At 38.2% G+C, this 18,272-nt stretch overlaps 2 protein-coding genes across 6 annotated transcripts in view; one reads left to right on the top strand and one right to left on the bottom strand.

Annotated features, from left to right (window-relative positions):
* LOC129719497 (glycerol-3-phosphate phosphatase-like) overlaps positions 1–18,272 on the bottom strand; it is a 393,537-nt gene that overhangs the window by 785 nt on the left and 374,480 nt on the right. Inside the window, exons 2-4 of one of the 3 annotated variants that reach the window (XM_055670875.1) lie at positions 448–540; positions 272–387; positions 53–213 (exon numbers count right to left, since the gene is read on the bottom strand). In XM_055670875.1, the coding sequence (XP_055526850.1) occupies positions 53–213; positions 272–368 (258 nt within the window). In that variant the 5' untranslated portion in view covers positions 369–387; positions 448–540. Of the gene's footprint in view, positions 1–52; positions 214–271; positions 388–447; positions 587–18,272 lie in introns of those variants that run through there. The other 2 variants (XM_055670876.1, XM_055670878.1) reach the window with 2 other exon arrangements.
* Positions 6,796–18,272, top strand: part of LOC129719487 (DENN domain-containing protein 5B) — a 43,888-nt gene continuing 32,411 nt past the window's right edge. For all 3 annotated transcript variants that reach the window (XM_055670856.1, XM_055670854.1, XM_055670857.1), the window contains exon 1: positions 6,796–7,944. In XM_055670856.1, the coding sequence (XP_055526831.1) occupies positions 7,689–7,944 (256 nt within the window). In that variant the 5' untranslated portion in view covers positions 6,796–7,688. The remainder of the gene's footprint in view (positions 7,945–18,272) is intronic.

Below are 18,272 nucleotides of genomic sequence, written 5' to 3' on the forward strand. Positions count from 1 at the left end.
TATTTTTTATCTATAGTCTAAATAATGCATTCAAAATTGATTCATAACTTACTATGCCAACATTGAACCCCAGCTTGACAGATTTATCTACGAACTCAGGTCGCGTCTTGGTGGAATTGTTCGTCACAAAAAAGAGCTGTTTTCCATTTCCAACTAGCTTATTGATTACATCCGTCGCCTGTGGCAGCGGATTATTGTCTACCCAAATAACACCTGAAAGAAAGAAATTGTAATGAATAAAGTAACGCAAGTAGAATTCCGAGAATCTTACCATCACAGTCAGTTAGCACCGTGTCGAACGACTCCAACCACTGTTTAATTTCGGTCGGACTTAGAGAGGCGAAATTAGTTCCTGAATCTTTATACATGTTTAACGACGAACTGGATCTGGAGGAAGAAAATCGTACAATATTCGATATGCGACGGAGCATGCTATGAAAATGAAACCTTGTCGGCTAGTATACTTAAGAGCTAGGATAATTTAAACTTAAACCAATCTAAAATGCACCAATTAAATTGCACACATTTCGGAAATTCTACTTGAAGATTCAGTTTGGTTTTAGTCAGATTTGACATTGAAAATGACAGCAAAAGTCACCCGTTTCAGTAACGTCAAAACAATCTCCACCCACATCCCAGGGGGAGGACCTGTTTATTGCTGAAGGTGACTGGTAACTTGACAACAAATACAGGCATGAAGAATTTAATCACAGGGAACAGACATTAATGTTCATATAAAAAAATTTTAAATCGTGTGTTAAATTTTGAATCAAAATACGTTAATATACTAACGACATCTGTCTTGTGGTCCCCCAGTTGCACTACATAAATATGGCAATGTCGATATTTTATATAAGAACTTTTTGTTAGCTGTAAGAATCTCGAACGAAATATAAATAAACAGAGATGAATTCTACGCACACTATCTTAGATTGCAGTGGTGCTGATGTTCGTGAGATCTCGCTTGGAGAACTCTATAGACCTATTTTACGTACGAATGTATTAGTGCCACGCGTTGAGGGAAACATATAGCGAATGTGGTCCTAAAGTTTTAAACGGTTTTCTGATTTTTATATATCAGCTGGAAAAGTGCAATTTTCTGAGCAAAACGTGATTTTTAAAAAATATTTATCGTTTTCCTCCGATTTTTAAATGAAGGATAAAAAACTGCTCGAAATACCTTAAATGACAGTTCTCTCATATACCGTACATGGGCAAAACGTCATCTTAGACCTTTCGAGCAGTTTTTTAATTTTTCATTTAAGAATCGGAGGTGAACGACAAATTTTTTTAAAAAATCACGTTTTGTTCAGAAAACGCGGCTTTTTCAAATGATATATAAAAACTGGTATAGCTTTAGGACCTAATTTCTTTATTCAACTGCGTCAGGGCAAATCTGCCGAGCAATGAAAAAACGGCATCGCCATTTACGAAGCAAGTAAAAAAGAGATGCCAGATAATTGTTTACGAACTAAGCATGTGCGGTGGTGGGTTGAAGCTGACAAATTTCACAGTGCGCTTCGGGCAGCCCGGGCAGCACGCCAGGCCACAACTAAAGGCCTAGAGTTAAAGTTTGGCCGACTGAATTTCCGTCGATCTGGCAGCCATTCTAAAATTTCAAAGAACTAGCAACATGGCAAAAAATAAAAGTCATTACATGACTACTCGTATTTTCAGTTTCATAGTTTTTTGTTTCAGTTTGTTTTGCTACATATACCTAGTAGTGAAAAAATAAATGGCTGTTATCTTTTTTGTTCAAATCGAACATCACGAAATTTTGAAAACATGAGCTATTTTCGATTCCCCATCAATAAAAATCATCCTCGAAAATGGCTTGAGTTTTGTGAATTACCGGCGGATTTTTTAATAACAGAAACGACACGTCTTTGTAGCGTAAGTTTGGCGTTTTGAAAATATCAATCCGAATAAAAAAATGTTTTGCAGTTCCACTTCAATCACGATGATTTATGCTTCGTGTCGGAGAATGGAAAAGTTAGTAAGTAAGTTAGTTAGTAAGTTTGTGGCTCAGTGAGACACCGGATAATATGTCGTTTGATTAAACTCACTCCAAACATGCTACCAATGTCCGTTCAAAATTCTATGTATCACCAACAGCCGTAGTAACTCAGAACCTCATCCAGTCGTCAACAGTGAGGAAAAACAAAATTAAAAATTAATCAGAAGCAAAAGATCAGAGACAATAGAAAGGATGTCTATGGCGTTAGGATTTTTGTAACCATTTAAAAAATGAAATATCGTAAAAATTTTTGGAATTCAATGTTTTGTTTTTTGTTATATTCGAGTTTCATCTCTTCTTTCGCATTTTGCTATTGCTAAATCACAATACTTCCCATCTACTAAGACAAACTTGGCATGTCAAACATTCTTATGCTCGATTGGAAGGAGTTTTGACAGTTCGATTGGAACTTTTCAGTGACAGTCGTCCAAACTTTAACTCTAGTGCTTTAGCCAAAACTGGGTCAAAATCGAGCGAATAAAGAAGGGGTTTGACAGCAGTTAGTGCGCTTCCAGGTCAAAACGAGGTGAGCTGGTGAAATAAAGAAATTCGCTGATGAACACATCACTGTTTTGTTTGCAATGCTATGTTTTCAGCAGCTGGACAAATATTCAGTTGAACACTTTTAGGGCAATCCACGAGTGATGCTTCATCGCTTGTACGTTTGTTATTGTTGTTATTTTCCAAGTTGCTAAACCAAAACAACCAAACACGAAATCTTTCAATGTCGGAAAATAAATATTAAGTGAATTTTATTGGTGTGTAAAGGATTGCCGCTCGCAATACTAGAACAACCGATCGGACAAAGTTTGTTTTTTACGCTTTTCGATCCGGATTGCATCCAAGTTGCGACCGTTCGTACATACCTGAGGCTATCAAAAGTTGAAAACAAACTGAAATCAGCTGATTTCAGCTGCCTCGTGGATTGCCTTGTTATGAATATTCTGTCTTAAGCTTATTGGGAATCGGAAGAACCTGCTGAACATAACACTGGTCGACAAAATGAAAAAAAAATGTATTACAAAAGCTCAAACCGGAAAAAAATGAAAGATTATAGCATTCCTACGAGTTTTGGGACCCCTAGCGATTACTAAAACGGGTCAACTCACGTGAGAGTGTCGTATAGAAATTGCTCGCCGGGTTCGTCGCTTTAACGTTATGTTTACGAGGAAACTCATTTAGGTCTCTGAAAAAACGGTAATGGTTAGGGACACCAAAATTCACAGGGATGGTTGAATAGCTATAATCTTCATTTTTCCGGTTTGAGCTTTTGGAGAGCACCTGTGTTGACCAACGTCGAAGCAACGAGATGCGATGATTTACAGTTTGGAGGAAACAAAAACAACTTTACACGGCTTTACACGTTTACTAGTTTGCGTAGGTGAAAAGTCACTTATTTCCTTTTTCCAATCGATTCAGCAAGGTATCGATATACACACCAGGGTTGATAATTGTTGACACTCTTGAGTGAAAGTGAAAAAAAGCATCCATAAACGTTATTTTTTTACAATCCTTTCAGAGTTCTCCCTTCCCGCTTTTTGCATGGAAGTGAACTGTCAAAACACCTCGTTATATTTTATGCGATGGAAGCAAGACAACAAAATCAGTTTATCAGTTAACGAAGATTGTCAAGGCATCGGTCAGTGTCAGTGAAAAAGTGTTTGGTGAGGTTTATTTTGGGTGAGTGGACTGTTTGTTTTTCTTTTTCGCTTTGAAGTGAAGATCATTTGGTTGGATTTGTCGTCAAATTTTATTCCGTAACCGTGAACGATGCGCGCGATCTATTTCATCTGAGTAATACAGCACGTTACTAGGACGAAAATCTAGTGTATCTGAAAGAGTGCTGCGATAATTGGAAGTGAAAATTGAAAATGATTGGCTGTAATTTTCGAAGAATTTTGCTGGGGAAAATGACTTTTATCAGCACTGATACACACACTAAGTTTTTTTTACTGAACGCATGCTAGTGTGTGTGCTGTCGTTGCGAATACAAGCTGAACGCACAGGCTGGATTACCACATACACACACTCTGTCTTCGCAGCGATGTAATTACCACCACTTTCATAGCCAACTTCCACCTTTAATAGATGGAGTGCGCTGTTTGATTTGACGCTTGCCATTTGTATGCGATCGATCCAGAGATGCCAGTCTTCTTGATATGATGTTTTTGAAATTACGTAATGATCAGTTCAATTGAAAATTTACTTAACATGACTGTAACAAAAATTACCGAAGTAGTTTTTGATATTGTTATTGATGATTCAAGGTATCAAATTTCACCTGAATGATGACTTCCGTTCAGGTGCTCAAATGTAGGTAACTCACTTTTACCCAAAAAATTACGTCTGAATACGCATAATTGGGCATTTTAAACTTTTCTGGGTATGTTAAAATTCAACTCAAGAGTAAAACTGTTGAATCCACCACAATCTATCAAACTCCGATGTGTGATGTCAACGCACGATGGTGAGGGTTTACTCGAAACGAACGTAACAGCTATAGACTATAGACACTGTATATATAAGGCCTTCGTAGTGAATGGTAGCAGCACTGGCATCGCTGGTTTTTTAAATTCTTTCATATTCATCCTTGTTCGATACAATTTTTCATTATGTTCATTTTGGCTCGCTCGTTTGACAGTTGTTTTGGCTCGTTGCGATTCAGTCCAGGTCTACACGGAAAACAAAATCTATCCAATCGAAGCGTACAAACTACCTGAAATGATGTAAATCTTATACAACTTACGTGTTGGGTAGTTTTGCAATGCAAACGCTGAGTCATTTCAACTTAATTGATTTCAAACATGCTTTTACTCAATGATGGTATTTTGACAAAAATTCAACATTAAATAGTTTGAACCCAATATTGGATGAAAAATCAAACTGGTTGAAAAATTCATAACCCGCGTGATTAAATTGATTTCGCGGAAGTGATAGAGATTAGTTTGAAATTGGTAGTTTTGGTTTTAAGATGGTAATTTTAAGTGACGAACGTGCTTCTGTGCTTTTGTTTTTGAATAACAGCTGTCAATTAAAAAGCAGATTAACATTGCATTGTGAGAATGGAGCTAGATACGGAGGCGCTTGAAGGGGAAAAAATGGAAGCCAGTTACACTAAATTGGAAGGTACTTAAGTAGGTTTTGAGATAGATTTTTTTTTTTTCAAATGTCTGCTTGTTTCAACTTATATTAATTCAATCGAATGAAATCAACAGAAATCTACACAAAGCATAGTTTAAAATATTGAACTAAACGTTGGGTGTTTTTGACGTATTATTACTCTTAGTGCTATATACCTTCTATTGAATTATTCTACAACTACTCAAAATCGGCTTCCTGCACGGAACGAGCCCGTTGAGTGAAATCAACATGAATGTGGGTACTTTTCGTTTTTCGTGTGTATATATATAGTTGTCTATATAGACCATCGCACCGAATCGTTTGCACGTTAAATTTTTGCCTGTGGTTATATTTTTGTTTACGTTTTGCGCTTTGTACTTTCTTCTGGAGTTGCAATCATGCGCGTAGTAAAAATGCTGCTCAATTCACAACTGTTCTCAGTAAATTGGCACTCTGCACCAGCGGTGCCAGATTGGAAGACATGTATTCAATTGGAATTTTTTGTGAAGACATTAAACCGAATGAATGGAAGCGTTTGCTTTATTCAGCCCTTGCAAATCTTATGGGAGAAGCAGAGTAAACTCTTTTATTCATGCGGCCCATTGAAAAATATGTGAAGAAATTGGAGAATATGGAAATATGAGCTGCATTTTGCAGCGGTGTTTTTGTTTTTGCCGGTAATTGTGTGAATGATTCCAGTTACAAAAAGTTACAAAAATGGAATGATTATAGATTTTCAACCAAGCCTGTAAATTTTATGTGCCCCCAGCAAAGATAACTTCTCCAGAGACTTAAAAAAGTTTTCCGTAAGCAAGCGATAAAACGACGAACCCGGTGAGTAATTGCTCTGTGGCCTTTTGAGGCACTTTGACATTTGCTAGAAGCATCAAAATTCACAGGAATGGTTAAAAAGCTATAATCTTTCCATTTTTGTAACCGTCAATTCGAAAAAGTACCTCCCATCAATACGTTACGGTAGCTGGCACCGCTGCCGACGTGAGTCCCGTAATGAGTCATGCAGTGCTAGTAAGTAGGTGGCTTATAACGTATTTAAATTTCACTAAATGTTCGACATATATTGTTCTTACTTGAACGTTTGTTTTTGGTACCATTATCTGTCAAACTCAGATTTTTTTTTTAAAGGGGGGGGGGATTTGTTAGTAGCTTTAGTATATATGATAAATATTAGTAAATAATGAGTATGTGTGTCCAATCACGAATGGTGACTTCTCAACACTGTTAGTTATTTGTAATTTTAATTGTTAGGATTTGTTTGCTTTCGCAATTAGGACTTATCATTCGTAGGGATTTAAACCTACTTGTCAGAAAGTGTCAAACTCAGATGCGTAAGCTCACCGTACGATGGTCTATTACTCACATCGATATCAACTTTTCAAGATTGAATTTATGAAAAGGCGCAAGGTGTCTGCCATTGTCACGCAAATAAACTACCCTGTTGAAATTTCCCAGCCAACTTCACTTCGTCTCCATTGCCATGACACCAACACATGCGCAGAAACGACCTGTCAAACGGACAGGACGCCAAACGCGAATGCAAGAAATCCGTGGTAGTGTTCGTTGCGCTACAATAAACCAGCGGGTGAGAGCACAACCCACGGGTGGGTTCTCTTTGCGTAGTTTGCTCTATCTTCAGTACATCTTTGTCTTTCCTCTGCTGTTGACGTATGCGGACGGTTCCGTACACGCTACGCAGTTCAACAGATAGACACTGGAAGAAGGATTAATTTTTGAAATAAGCAATAAGAAAATTATTGCATTCTTGTGGAAAACATCACGAACGTTTATCCAATATAGATTAGGTAGTGGAAGACCGTGTTTAGTGATAGGGTACTGATAAAAGAATTTAGGTGTCACTGTATCGATTGTCCTCTCATTTGATGTGCAAATATCAGATCAACACAGCAAGTAATGGAATGTGAATAATGTTAACCTTTAAGAGTGATATAAGCATTCGAAAATCATGCAATAAATCAGATAAAGTGATGCTGCAAGATGAAATAGCGAAGCAGAAAACGAAGAAAAAATAAAAAGTAAAGAAAATCGATCTTGAATCCTTTCCCTGCAGAGAGCAAGAATTCGTGTATGTATGAGTAAAGCATCGTTTACATGCTAGAAACCAGGCAAGTGTGTAAGTAGTGCGCTCAGTGGCTCTCTGAATTAAAATGTTCAACGTGTAGAGAAGCAGGAAAAAGAAGATTCTGTTTTGATCAAGAAGGTCATCCGTTTGTGTTGTTTTGTGTGCATGCTCTGTAAACATTCTCTACTCGAGAGCGTGTAGTTTTTTTTACTACTATCATCATTCACTACCAAGTTTTTCGGGCTCTGTGGTTTGCTATTCGTTCCAACGCTGTGATATGTTGTGAAAAATGATCTTGTGTAAGTTGTAAATGGAATAAATCACCCTGATTGCCGAGTTGGAGTTGTAAGGGACTGCTGTGCATTCGAAACTCTAAATTGCACGACGCGCTTACGGTTGCGCTCGAGCCTCCTCTACTAGCCACCAACCACCCTCAAAGTGTATTCCACGAGTATGAGCGATAATTCCAATGGGCTCAGCAGCAATGGACATACCAGCAACGTACCGCAGCAAGACCTTGGCGGCGAAGCTGGTGGCGCCACGGTTGGAGCCTCCAGCAGCATGGCCGGTGCAACTACGAGCCTGGAAAGCAATGGCAAACCGAAAGGGCTGAACGATACGGTCCAGCAGCAGTTCAGTCGTTTTGCGGATTATTTCGTGATATGTGGCCTGGATTTGGACTCGGGCCTTGAACCGGATTTGTTTGCAGGTAGGTTCATTTTCGATGCAGAACTTGCAAATTCTTGCAACTTATGCAACTTTTTTTTACTAAGAGTGTGGACTTCGATAGTGAATTTTGTACCAATCAAAACTTAATGGATAATTTCAAGTTTGAATTTTTACATATTTTTAACCAATCACGTGTGGACGCGCCTTGCACAGACTTCAAGAGTAGACTTCAACCGCCTACTGTTACATCTCCTATTTAAGGGTAAAAAATTCGACAGATTTTACTCGTCCTAATGGGTTCAGATGTCAAAGCATCAATTTTAATCTTGATCAAGTACAAATATTGAAAGAGATACAATAATTTCTGGAGTTGCGATTTATAGATTTTCCCGTTCATCTTCTTTTTTCTTCAAGTTTTTTGCTTGGCTTTATGATTTGCACAGAAACTTTACTGATTCGCAGTTAGCAGCATTTTTCCAATTGAACTAACTCATAATGAACGTCGAAGAACAAACCTCACAAAACCCAATCAGGTGAAATAATTCCACGAGGTTCAATAGCAACAGTGTGAGTCTGTTCGAATGCAAAACTCGTTTCATAACACCTCCACACCGGCTCGAACCGGTCACCGAACGACCGAGCAATTGATTAATCTCCGCCTTCTTCATTAGAAAAGCAGTGGAGTCGAGAAACCGCCCGTCATCGCTCCTTTTCTGGGTTGTGTAAAGTCTTCCACTGCAGAAGCCTCCGCCATTTACAGTGGGGTAATCGACCAAAAATCATCAGTTATTTTTTTGGATACAGTCGTTGAATTAATATACAAAATTTTAGAGCTCTATGGCAAAATCAGATTTTTCTTTGCTTTACAAGGTTGCAAGCTTTATTCAATTGAGTTCTCTATCATTAAAAACGTATAATACTCAACACGCTGAGCTTGAACAAGAAAATAAAATTTGGACTGAATTTAAAAAAAAAACACTCAGTGTAAATAATACCTATTCGCTACGAAAAACGATTTTTTGTATTGTTTATTTTTAATACAGAGAAAAATGCTAGAAAGCCTCTTGCAAATAACCCTTCAATGTGGCATTCCCCCTTAATGTAAACACATTTTCTGCCTAGAAAGCATCTTTGTATGGAGTCGCCCCACTGTGTGCCATACTAGAATTATTACTAATCAAGCGAACTGCTTCACTCGATGAACGTAGGATAGTGCAACCAGGTTCAGCTGTAACGTCAGCAACCTGCCGTAAATATTTGTCAAGGGTTTTCTGTGTCGAGTGGATACTTAGGGGAAAGCAAAAGCGTGTAATTTCCAAACACTTCAAGCATTCGAAATTGATTGCAGGGAACAGGCAAAAGCAGCTGGAAGTGATGCCGCTTCTAAAAGGTGGTGAATGTGAGCAGTGAAATGTTTCCTAGTTTCGAGCTTCATGGTTGTACATACATCCACTACAGAATGATGGATGCCATATAGTGCACTTAGTAGATGAGTTACATGGCAAAGAAAACATAGTTATACTTCCTGATTGAGAACATCTTCTCGAGTACGGAATGGCAGAGCATCGGTGCAAAATACGACGGAAAGCTTACCTCCATCCAAGAAATATTTCCATCAACAGTAAAAGATAACTAGTAGTGCTGTGCTAGATAATCAATATTCCAAACAAATTGATTCTTCTCTACTATGCATGCTGTGATGTGATACGTTCAGCGTTACTCTATCCATCTCACATTGGATGAATCTTTTATACGATTTCATGATTGGGCGACTGATGATGGGTTAAACTGAATTGCTGGTAATTCCACGAATTTCTACGCAACATCAATTACAACCATTAAATTGCGCGAGTGATGCAGTCACCCAATCGAAGATTAATTCCATAGGATCAAGATCGGTTAAGTGACCCTGATGCAAACCACAGAGAGATAGAGAAGGATGCACAAATAATGCGATAGATTGATTCTGAACGTTCACTTCGATGGTTTAGCAAAGAAAGCCGGCCTAAAGGCAGCGAATTGGAAAAACAGACCGCGAAACCGCGGCGATCGTTGTACGGCGGATTTGTTACGAGTCAGTTATCCGCTGCGCTGCTGATGGTGCTGCGATTCGATGCGAAGTATGCGTACCGAAGTATGTTTACTACACGAATATTGCATCAATGCGAACGACCCAGTTAAATTTATCGCTGTAATATTAGGAAGACGGTAAACGTGAAACATACCGTCAATTACAGTTCCCTTTCCCCTTTCGCCACGCTTGCACGTAGAAGATACGGACTGGAGTGACCGGCCGGTAACAGTAGTGATTAGATTTGAAAAGGAATTTTCACTGTTTTTACAACATACAACAGTACAAATTTACCTCAGCTTCGACTACGCGAGATGCTTCCCACCGGATGAGTTCAAGTTGTTTTAGCAGCTTGAACAGTAAAGTTCATCGGAAAAAATGCGCCAGCTCGACTCCCATAACGCTTGAGCACGTCAGCACAGCCCGCCACGCCGTCGGCGTTTTTTGTGTTTTCTATTCCGTGCGCTGCATTAATTTTGCACTCTCGGTTTCTCCCACCGAAAACATTAACCATTAAGCGAACCTTGAAATAAAGCGGCTGGCTGGGGCTGGTCTTGAGGTTTCTTTGGCCACATGCTCGAACGAAACTTTTTCTTCGCCACCGGAAAATTGGGTGGCCAAAGTTGGGTATTTTAAAACTGCAACAGCTGAACCTTGTAACGTTTCGGTTGTGAAATTTTTCAAAATAGTCTGCCTACCGCACGGCTCGAGCCGTTTTCGTTGTTGTTGTTGATGATGTAGAAGGAAGTACAACAAAAAGCACGTTGCACTTTCCATACGTTTGTGTGCATGTCCACTGTCTCTCGCCTAATCCGCGCAGCTCGTGTTTGGGCTGTTGGAATGCTCGTTATGAAATGCACGCGATACCAGACTGTGTTTTGGTTTTCAACAAACGGAAGTTGGTCGAATTCAAAGGTTCAGGATTATTGGAACCATTAAGTTTTATGGAGATGTTGACTCTTACCTATGTAGGCATCACAACTCATTATACCAGAGGTAATGCGTTTTGATACTGATCAAACTCTTTAATGAGTGTGTAAATTATTCAGCAGCTCAATTAGCTATTAAATCACGAACAAAGCGACTACAAACTTTATTAGACTATAAAACGCTACGCATGTTTTAGTGTTTGCTGGTAAAAACTGAGATACATTGAAATCGATTTTTACAGTTTTATTGATGAAATTTTTTACGCGTTTTACAACAATTTTCATGAAAAACTTTTCACGCGAAATTCAGAATTAACGCAACCTCAGTGTATAATTCAAATGATATAGGATATTTAATTAAAAACCACTGACAGTTTAAAAAATATCTCAATGTTTGAAAACGAACCAAAGGTTTTCGAATTTTTATTTATCTTACGTTCCCTTACGGTTGAAACATTGCTATAAGAAAACAACCCAAAAAAAACCATTTCTTTGTGAGTTATGTGAGCGAAAAGCCTCATTCTTTTATTTCGGAAACCTATGTGAAGATTCAATATTGATAAATTTGCGAAACGGCACGATGAGCAATTCGTAAACTTGGTTTATATCAGTGCGAACGTCCCCATGCTAGAAAAATAAATGAAGTGGTGTAATAGCTAATTTGAAGCTGTACGTACACCGCGCTTCAAAAAACCCGCCATTTTCTGAAAAATGGAAATTCAAAAAACTGTTACGTACAAAGGTATAATTTTCAACCGGAGTATAAGAAGATCGTTTTACCAATCTTTGTCAATCTTTGGTTCACCCTCCTCAACATAATTAGGCGTCGTACACAAATTACGTAACGCTAAAAACCTAGATTTCAGACCCCCTCCCCCCCCCCCCCTATGTAACGATAAGTAACGTTCGATATGACTCCCCCCCTAAAATGACGTAACGCTGGACAACCTGTCCCCCCCTCCAAATTTGCAATTTTGAGCAAACATCACAGTTACGTAACGATCTCAACAAACCCCCCTCCCCCCATGTAACAATAAGTAACGCAGACTTAACCCCCCTCCCCCCCTTCATGCGTTACGTAATTTGTGTACGACGCCTTACGTATGTCCAGTAATAACAGTGTCTAGTTTGGTTGATACAGGTCTAGTTGTTACGGAGTGATGATGGATCAAACATTCAAATGCACTTACCTTTTAATATAGATAGATTTCAGGAGCTTTAACTTGTTCGATTCATATTCTTAATCAAATTCAAATTTTAATAATAGTTAAGCTTCAGCAACATTTCTAAGCACTATCAAATTATTATTACTATCCTATCATATTACGGCAGAGCGATCCATATTCCAGCCGAGCAGTTATCGATAAAAACAACGGTGGTTTTTTTTATGATGAGATTTGCAATATTCTCGGAAAACGGGAAATGAAAAATCTCATCTCCCGGGAATTCCTGGCACCTGTGATTGAAAAAGCAATTTAACAAAAATGAGATTTGATACGAAGAAGTAACAAAATAAATCGATCACATTTTGTTATCGATTCGCTTGAAATACGAATTCATTTTCGTATCAAACATTTGCAGAAGAGAAAAGTTAAAGGGTATGTGCTTGAGTGCACATACGTAGGCTTGCCGTGGGACTATGGTGGGTGTAAAGATTTAATTCTGCCATAGCCATAGTATAACACACACACCAAAAGTACAAATACCACACACAATAATCCATGAACATTTCACAAAAAACCACATACACCTGTCATAAATAGGGTTGGCAATATTCTCGGGAAACGGGAATGAAAAATTTCATTTCTCTGGAATTCCCGGGAATCGGGAATGGAATAATTTTTTTTTGCAATAATGAAATTTTTAAATAAAGTTTATTAATTAAATCGCATGAAAACGAATCGAAAAATAAAACTTCTTCAAGTTCACATCAGAAATTCACGATCGGTTTTTGTTGCAAATATTTGCAGAAGAGTAGGTTCCAGGGTTTTCATGTCGTCAAACAATCGCTTCAGATATGCTGACAATGTTCCGTTGGGCCCAATGTTACTTCCTTCTGCAAAACTTTTCTTAAGTCCGCTGAATCCGCTGGTGTTTGATTTCTAGAATATAAAATCACCGATTCCTGCTCGTGCTACAGGAGATTTTCTGAGGCGAAAAATCTCTGGGATCACGCCTTCCATCGCATGAGGAAGTAAAGCCGTTGGCGCCGGTCCGTTAATAAACGGGTCGTGAGTTAGGGTCCTGGGTGTGGAGTCGCCTCCCTGGGCGTCGGTGATTGGCCACAGCAGTGGCGGAACTAGACCGACGGAAAATAAGCGAGAATAAAAAAAAAAACGGCTCTGAATAAGTTAGTTTTAGAGCATTTGAACGCCTACGTAATTAACCTGCAAAGATGATTTTTCATGTGAAACTACGGTCACGACCCAAGTTACACAGACTGAGTTTTAATTAATTGTTTATTTCTGGTCGCATTGATTACGGGTTTCAAACTTTTTTGATAAATTCACAGGTTTTAAACAATTTTATTAATGAACAAAGAAAAAAATCACTATTAACTCAGTAGTGAACTAACTGGCAAAGAATGACATTAGACGAAGCAAATATTTGCCTAATTTTTCGTTTACTAAATCAGACAGCAAAAATTTTTGACAAATATTTGAAGCAAATAATTTGATTTTTTTCCCTGTCGGGGACATATTACAACTGCGACCAGTATTTAGATCTATTGTGGTGTAATATAACTTGATATAACACAGCAAGCAAATATTGATCGTCATTTCGAGCAAATATTTGCCTTGTATAATGTCCCCATCAAAGCTGCTATACACTTTGACGACGTAAGTTTCGTGTTTTGATAGTATATTACGTTTAATTGCACAATTGTATGGGAACGTATAATAAATCGTGCGAAATTTCTCGAAGGACTCGGGAATCCTGGGATCTCGGGAATCCTGGATCCGGGAATCCCGGGAAATTGTTCCCGGAATTGCAAACCCTAGTCATAAACCACAGCATACAAATACTAATACCCACATGAACTGCCCATAAATGCAAAACAGTCCCATGTAATTTCTCATCACTTTTTGCTTAAACCTCCCAAACTTCTTCACATACCCGGTGCTCTCACACTTACACACACACACACACTTACACACACACTTACACACAAGCACACGCACGCACACAAATACACACACGGTACTTATACATACACACACACATTACTTACACACACACACTATACCAACACTACCGGCAGCACCCAAACGGCTTCCAAGTCTTCCAATCAGAGATGCCAGATGTTTTTGAAAAATGTCTGCAACTGCTCGAAAAACCGGAAAATTGTGCTCGAAACCTGAAAAAAATCTATCAGTGATCTGAAAAAAATTCGCTCGCGAAAAAAAATCGAAAAAAATCTGCGCAAATATAAAGAGACTCTTACAAAAATCTGCAGAAACCGGAGAAAAACTGCAAATATCTGCAAATCGATAAATATCTGCACACGGACTCCAAAAATCTGCGTTTTGCAGACAAATCTGCACACTTGATATCACTGCTTTCAATGGTCCCCAGTGCCGTTCGCGCCCAATTTCGAGCTGTATTCCAACAACGATATCTGAATTAGATTACCACTAGTGGGGTCCACCTCAGATCGAAGGGAAGCCGAACTGTTCGCCTTGGCGGTCGACCAGGGAATGATCTTCTCTCAACACGGAATGTCCTTTTATAGCGGCACTCAGTGTGGGGAACTTGGCTGATTGGGGTAAGAACCAATCACGTGGAAGCATCTCTGCTTTCTTTCTTCGTCGCTTAAGTTGGGTGATGAATGCGATGCCAATTGGCTGGCATTGCTAGCCAATGACTGAATGCGTGAAATCATTTTGTCTTTGTTTTTGAAGTCTGCGTTAGGGAAATATACCAATCGTATGAAAAATGTATGTGGATATTCGACATACAAACTTTTCCGCAATTTTCACGGAGTAATAAGAAAATGGTAACTAAAATTATCATTTTATACAAATCTTGTATATTTTAGCTTTCCAACGATATGTTAAATATGGAAATCGTAACAGTCGTTTGAGCGCTATTAGCATCTGAAATCTTCCATTCCGCCAACCAAAAACGATACATGTTCAATCCAGTTTTCACAGAATGTACCTTAGTATAGTGAAGAAAGACGTAGTCCCATGTCAAAAACACACACTCTCTGTCCGTTAAGGTAGATTTCAAGGTCTTTAACCCGTAAATACCCGGGACGAAGCTTGTTTTTTGAAAACGCTCGTGCTCAGTACTGGAACAGCCGATTTGGGAAAACTTGAAATTTTATTCAAGAGGGAATAGTTGCTCTAAGTTTTGGTGGAGGTGCCACCCCTCTGAACCCCTCCCCGTTTTTGTGAGACGCAAATATGTCTGTGTTTTTTTCTAATTTTTCAAACAGATTGTAAAACACTGGGAATTTTCATACGGTTCAATTGCTCCATGTATCAAATCATGTCAGGTGGATGAAATATGGTATGTAAGAGTGAATTTTGGAGTTTCCAAATTATTTCAGTACAATTTCACAAAACTACGTATTTTTATAAAAAATCAAACAACAAAACCGTTCTTCAAATTTTAAGCTTTACATTTTTGCGGTAAGATCTCCTGAATACATATGCGATAAAAAATTTATTTTAGCATGCAAACATTTTGAGAAAAACCAGTATAAATTCATCAAAGTACGTATTTTCATGGAAACCTGATTTTCTCAGTCTCCCACGGTAGGTTTCAACTTAGATCTTCAATTTTCAAGCTCTATATTTTTAGAGAGATGTCTCCTGAATCCAAAAATGGTGAAAGATTATTTCTTGCATGCACAGAGGAGACCCTTACTTCAAAAATGTAGAGCTTGAATAAAATTTGAAAAACGATTTTCTTATTTGAATTTTTATGAAAATATGTAGTTTTGTGATTTTGTACTGAAATAATTCAGAAACTCCAAAACTCCCTCTTACATACCATATTTCATCCACCTGACATGATTTGATACATGGAGCAATTGATACGTATAAAAATTCCCAGTGTCTGCTCAATTTGTTTGAGAAATTAGAAAAAAACACATATTTGCGTCTCACGAAAACGAGGAGGGGTTCAGAGGGGTGGCATCTTTACCGAAACTTAGAGCAACTATTCCCCTTGAATAAAAGTCCAACTTTTCCCAAATCGGCCGTTCTAGTACTGAGAACGAGCATTTTCAAAAAACAAGTTCCGTCCCGGGCCATTACGGGTTAAGTCGTCGCTGCAGATTTGCCGGCAATTATCCTGTGATTAACCCTTTCCCAGCGGGTGATGCCATATGGCATCACATAACATATAAACTTTGATAACAGTTCAACAACTATACTTGAAATTTTTAACGATGCTAATATTCAAAGCAGTTAGATTTGTTAGCATTTGATAAAATAAAAAAAAATATTTCGATCATCGTTACCAACCTACAAAATGCAGAAGCTGCCAAATAATGATAATATTATGCATGAAATCTCTTCAATATGAGTTAAATTAAAGAAAAAAAAATCTTAGATAGCTAAGTATATCCTACCATACCACGATTGAGCACAACTTTCACACAGATAAAAAAAAAACCAAACAATTAAACGATCCTAACAACTGATCTCAGAACACAAAGTGGCTCAGATTCGAACTTGAGTAGCAAAAATAATTTCACTTTCAGAATTGAGCGATCTAGATCAAACAGTAATCCAGGCATGTTGTACATGAATGTACTAGGAATCCTGGAGCAAAATTCGCCTGAATATGCCAAACCTCCTTGTCTTGACATCAAGCAGATAGAAATTATATTCCATTAAAATAAAGATTTCTATATAAAAAAAAGTCCTCTAGATCAAAACATGATGTTCAAAATTGTGAATCGTATATAGTTGATCAACTTTGCGTGACACTTGAGACCTTTATAACATGAACCTAAAAAGTTATTAGGCTTATTTGTTAACAAAGTGATTTAGATAGGTATAAACTGATCTAGACTAAACATTGAAGATAGATCACAATCATTCGAACAACTTTGCCGAAGACACCAATAATCTTTGACTTGAATTTGAGGAGTTATGGGGTTTTGTTTTGTGAATAATAAAAATAGTTCTATCTCGTTAACAGTCAATCCTACAATTTTGATGTTTCCGACAACTTTATGTCAATTGATGATATGAACAACTTTTCTGAAAAAACAAAATGGCTAGCACCATTGATTCAGGAGACAGATGTCAGTACCATCTGTAGGAAGAAAATAAAAGCTACTTGAAAACATTTTTCATAAAGATATTTTTATGCTGAACAACCTTGCCAAAGACATAAACACTGTGGAAACAACCATTTAGAAGTTATGAGGTTTTGTCGCACCAACAGACCAATCTGCCCCACTGTGCGACGGTAGGAAGTCAGCGATGTCTTCGTCGAATGCATACTCAATAGTTGTGTGTGAGTACTCTTGGCGCGCGAAATGATCTTTGTGAACCATTTGTTCTATGGGAAATTCGAGCCGTTTGACTGCTACTTCCGAGGAGCTTACCATGGTCGGACTAGCTTCCAAGAGGAAGATGAAATGAATAAAAACAAAAACTGTTATATGCACAGCAAGGAATGAGTTTAAAATACCGTCAGCCGGGGTGAGAGTGTGCCATTTAGCCAATGACATGTCAGCCATCTTTTCCGGGTCAGAAGACTAGTCTTTCTTGGTTAAGTATTCGAGGAAAATTATACAAAAAATTTTGGTTTTGTGATCGCCATGAGATGGCTGACAAAAAATAGGTTTACATGGCACAATCTAGTAGTAGTTCTTCGGAGATCGTCCATTCTTGTTTGGCTTCTTATTTAGGACCAACATTCGGTCTCGATTTTGTTCAAGACACAACCGACATCCGTGAGAATAATTATCAATTAGGTGAAGGTCACAGTGAAACCCTTGAAAATTATATAAATTTGTTCCTAAGAGTATAATCTCAACCAATTTTTCAAAAAGGGGTAGATTTAGTGCAATTGCAAACAAACGTGCTTCCTCTCACAACTTTTGATATGATTTTACCACAACCTGGTTAATTCACTCAGGGTAAAAGGGGTGACATCCAAATTTTTTGCCCCGGTTGTTATTGGTCACGCTACGCTACTGACTCCACCAACCGGAAGTCGCCATCTTGCATCTCAAACTATCAAACACCGATTGGACTCCGATTTTTGATTTCTAAGCGTCGGCCGGGTCCCACAAGTATTTTTGGGGGTTTGCAAACGTTTCCCAGTTTTATAAAATTTTAAAAAATGGCGTCGAACATTATGTTCTAGTCTATGGGTATCAACGTTCGACCTCCAGAC

This window comes from Wyeomyia smithii, chromosome 2 (assembly GCF_029784165.1).
Source record: "Wyeomyia smithii strain HCP4-BCI-WySm-NY-G18 chromosome 2, ASM2978416v1, whole genome shotgun sequence".
Taxonomy (NCBI): Eukaryota; Metazoa; Arthropoda; class Insecta; order Diptera; family Culicidae; genus Wyeomyia; species Wyeomyia smithii.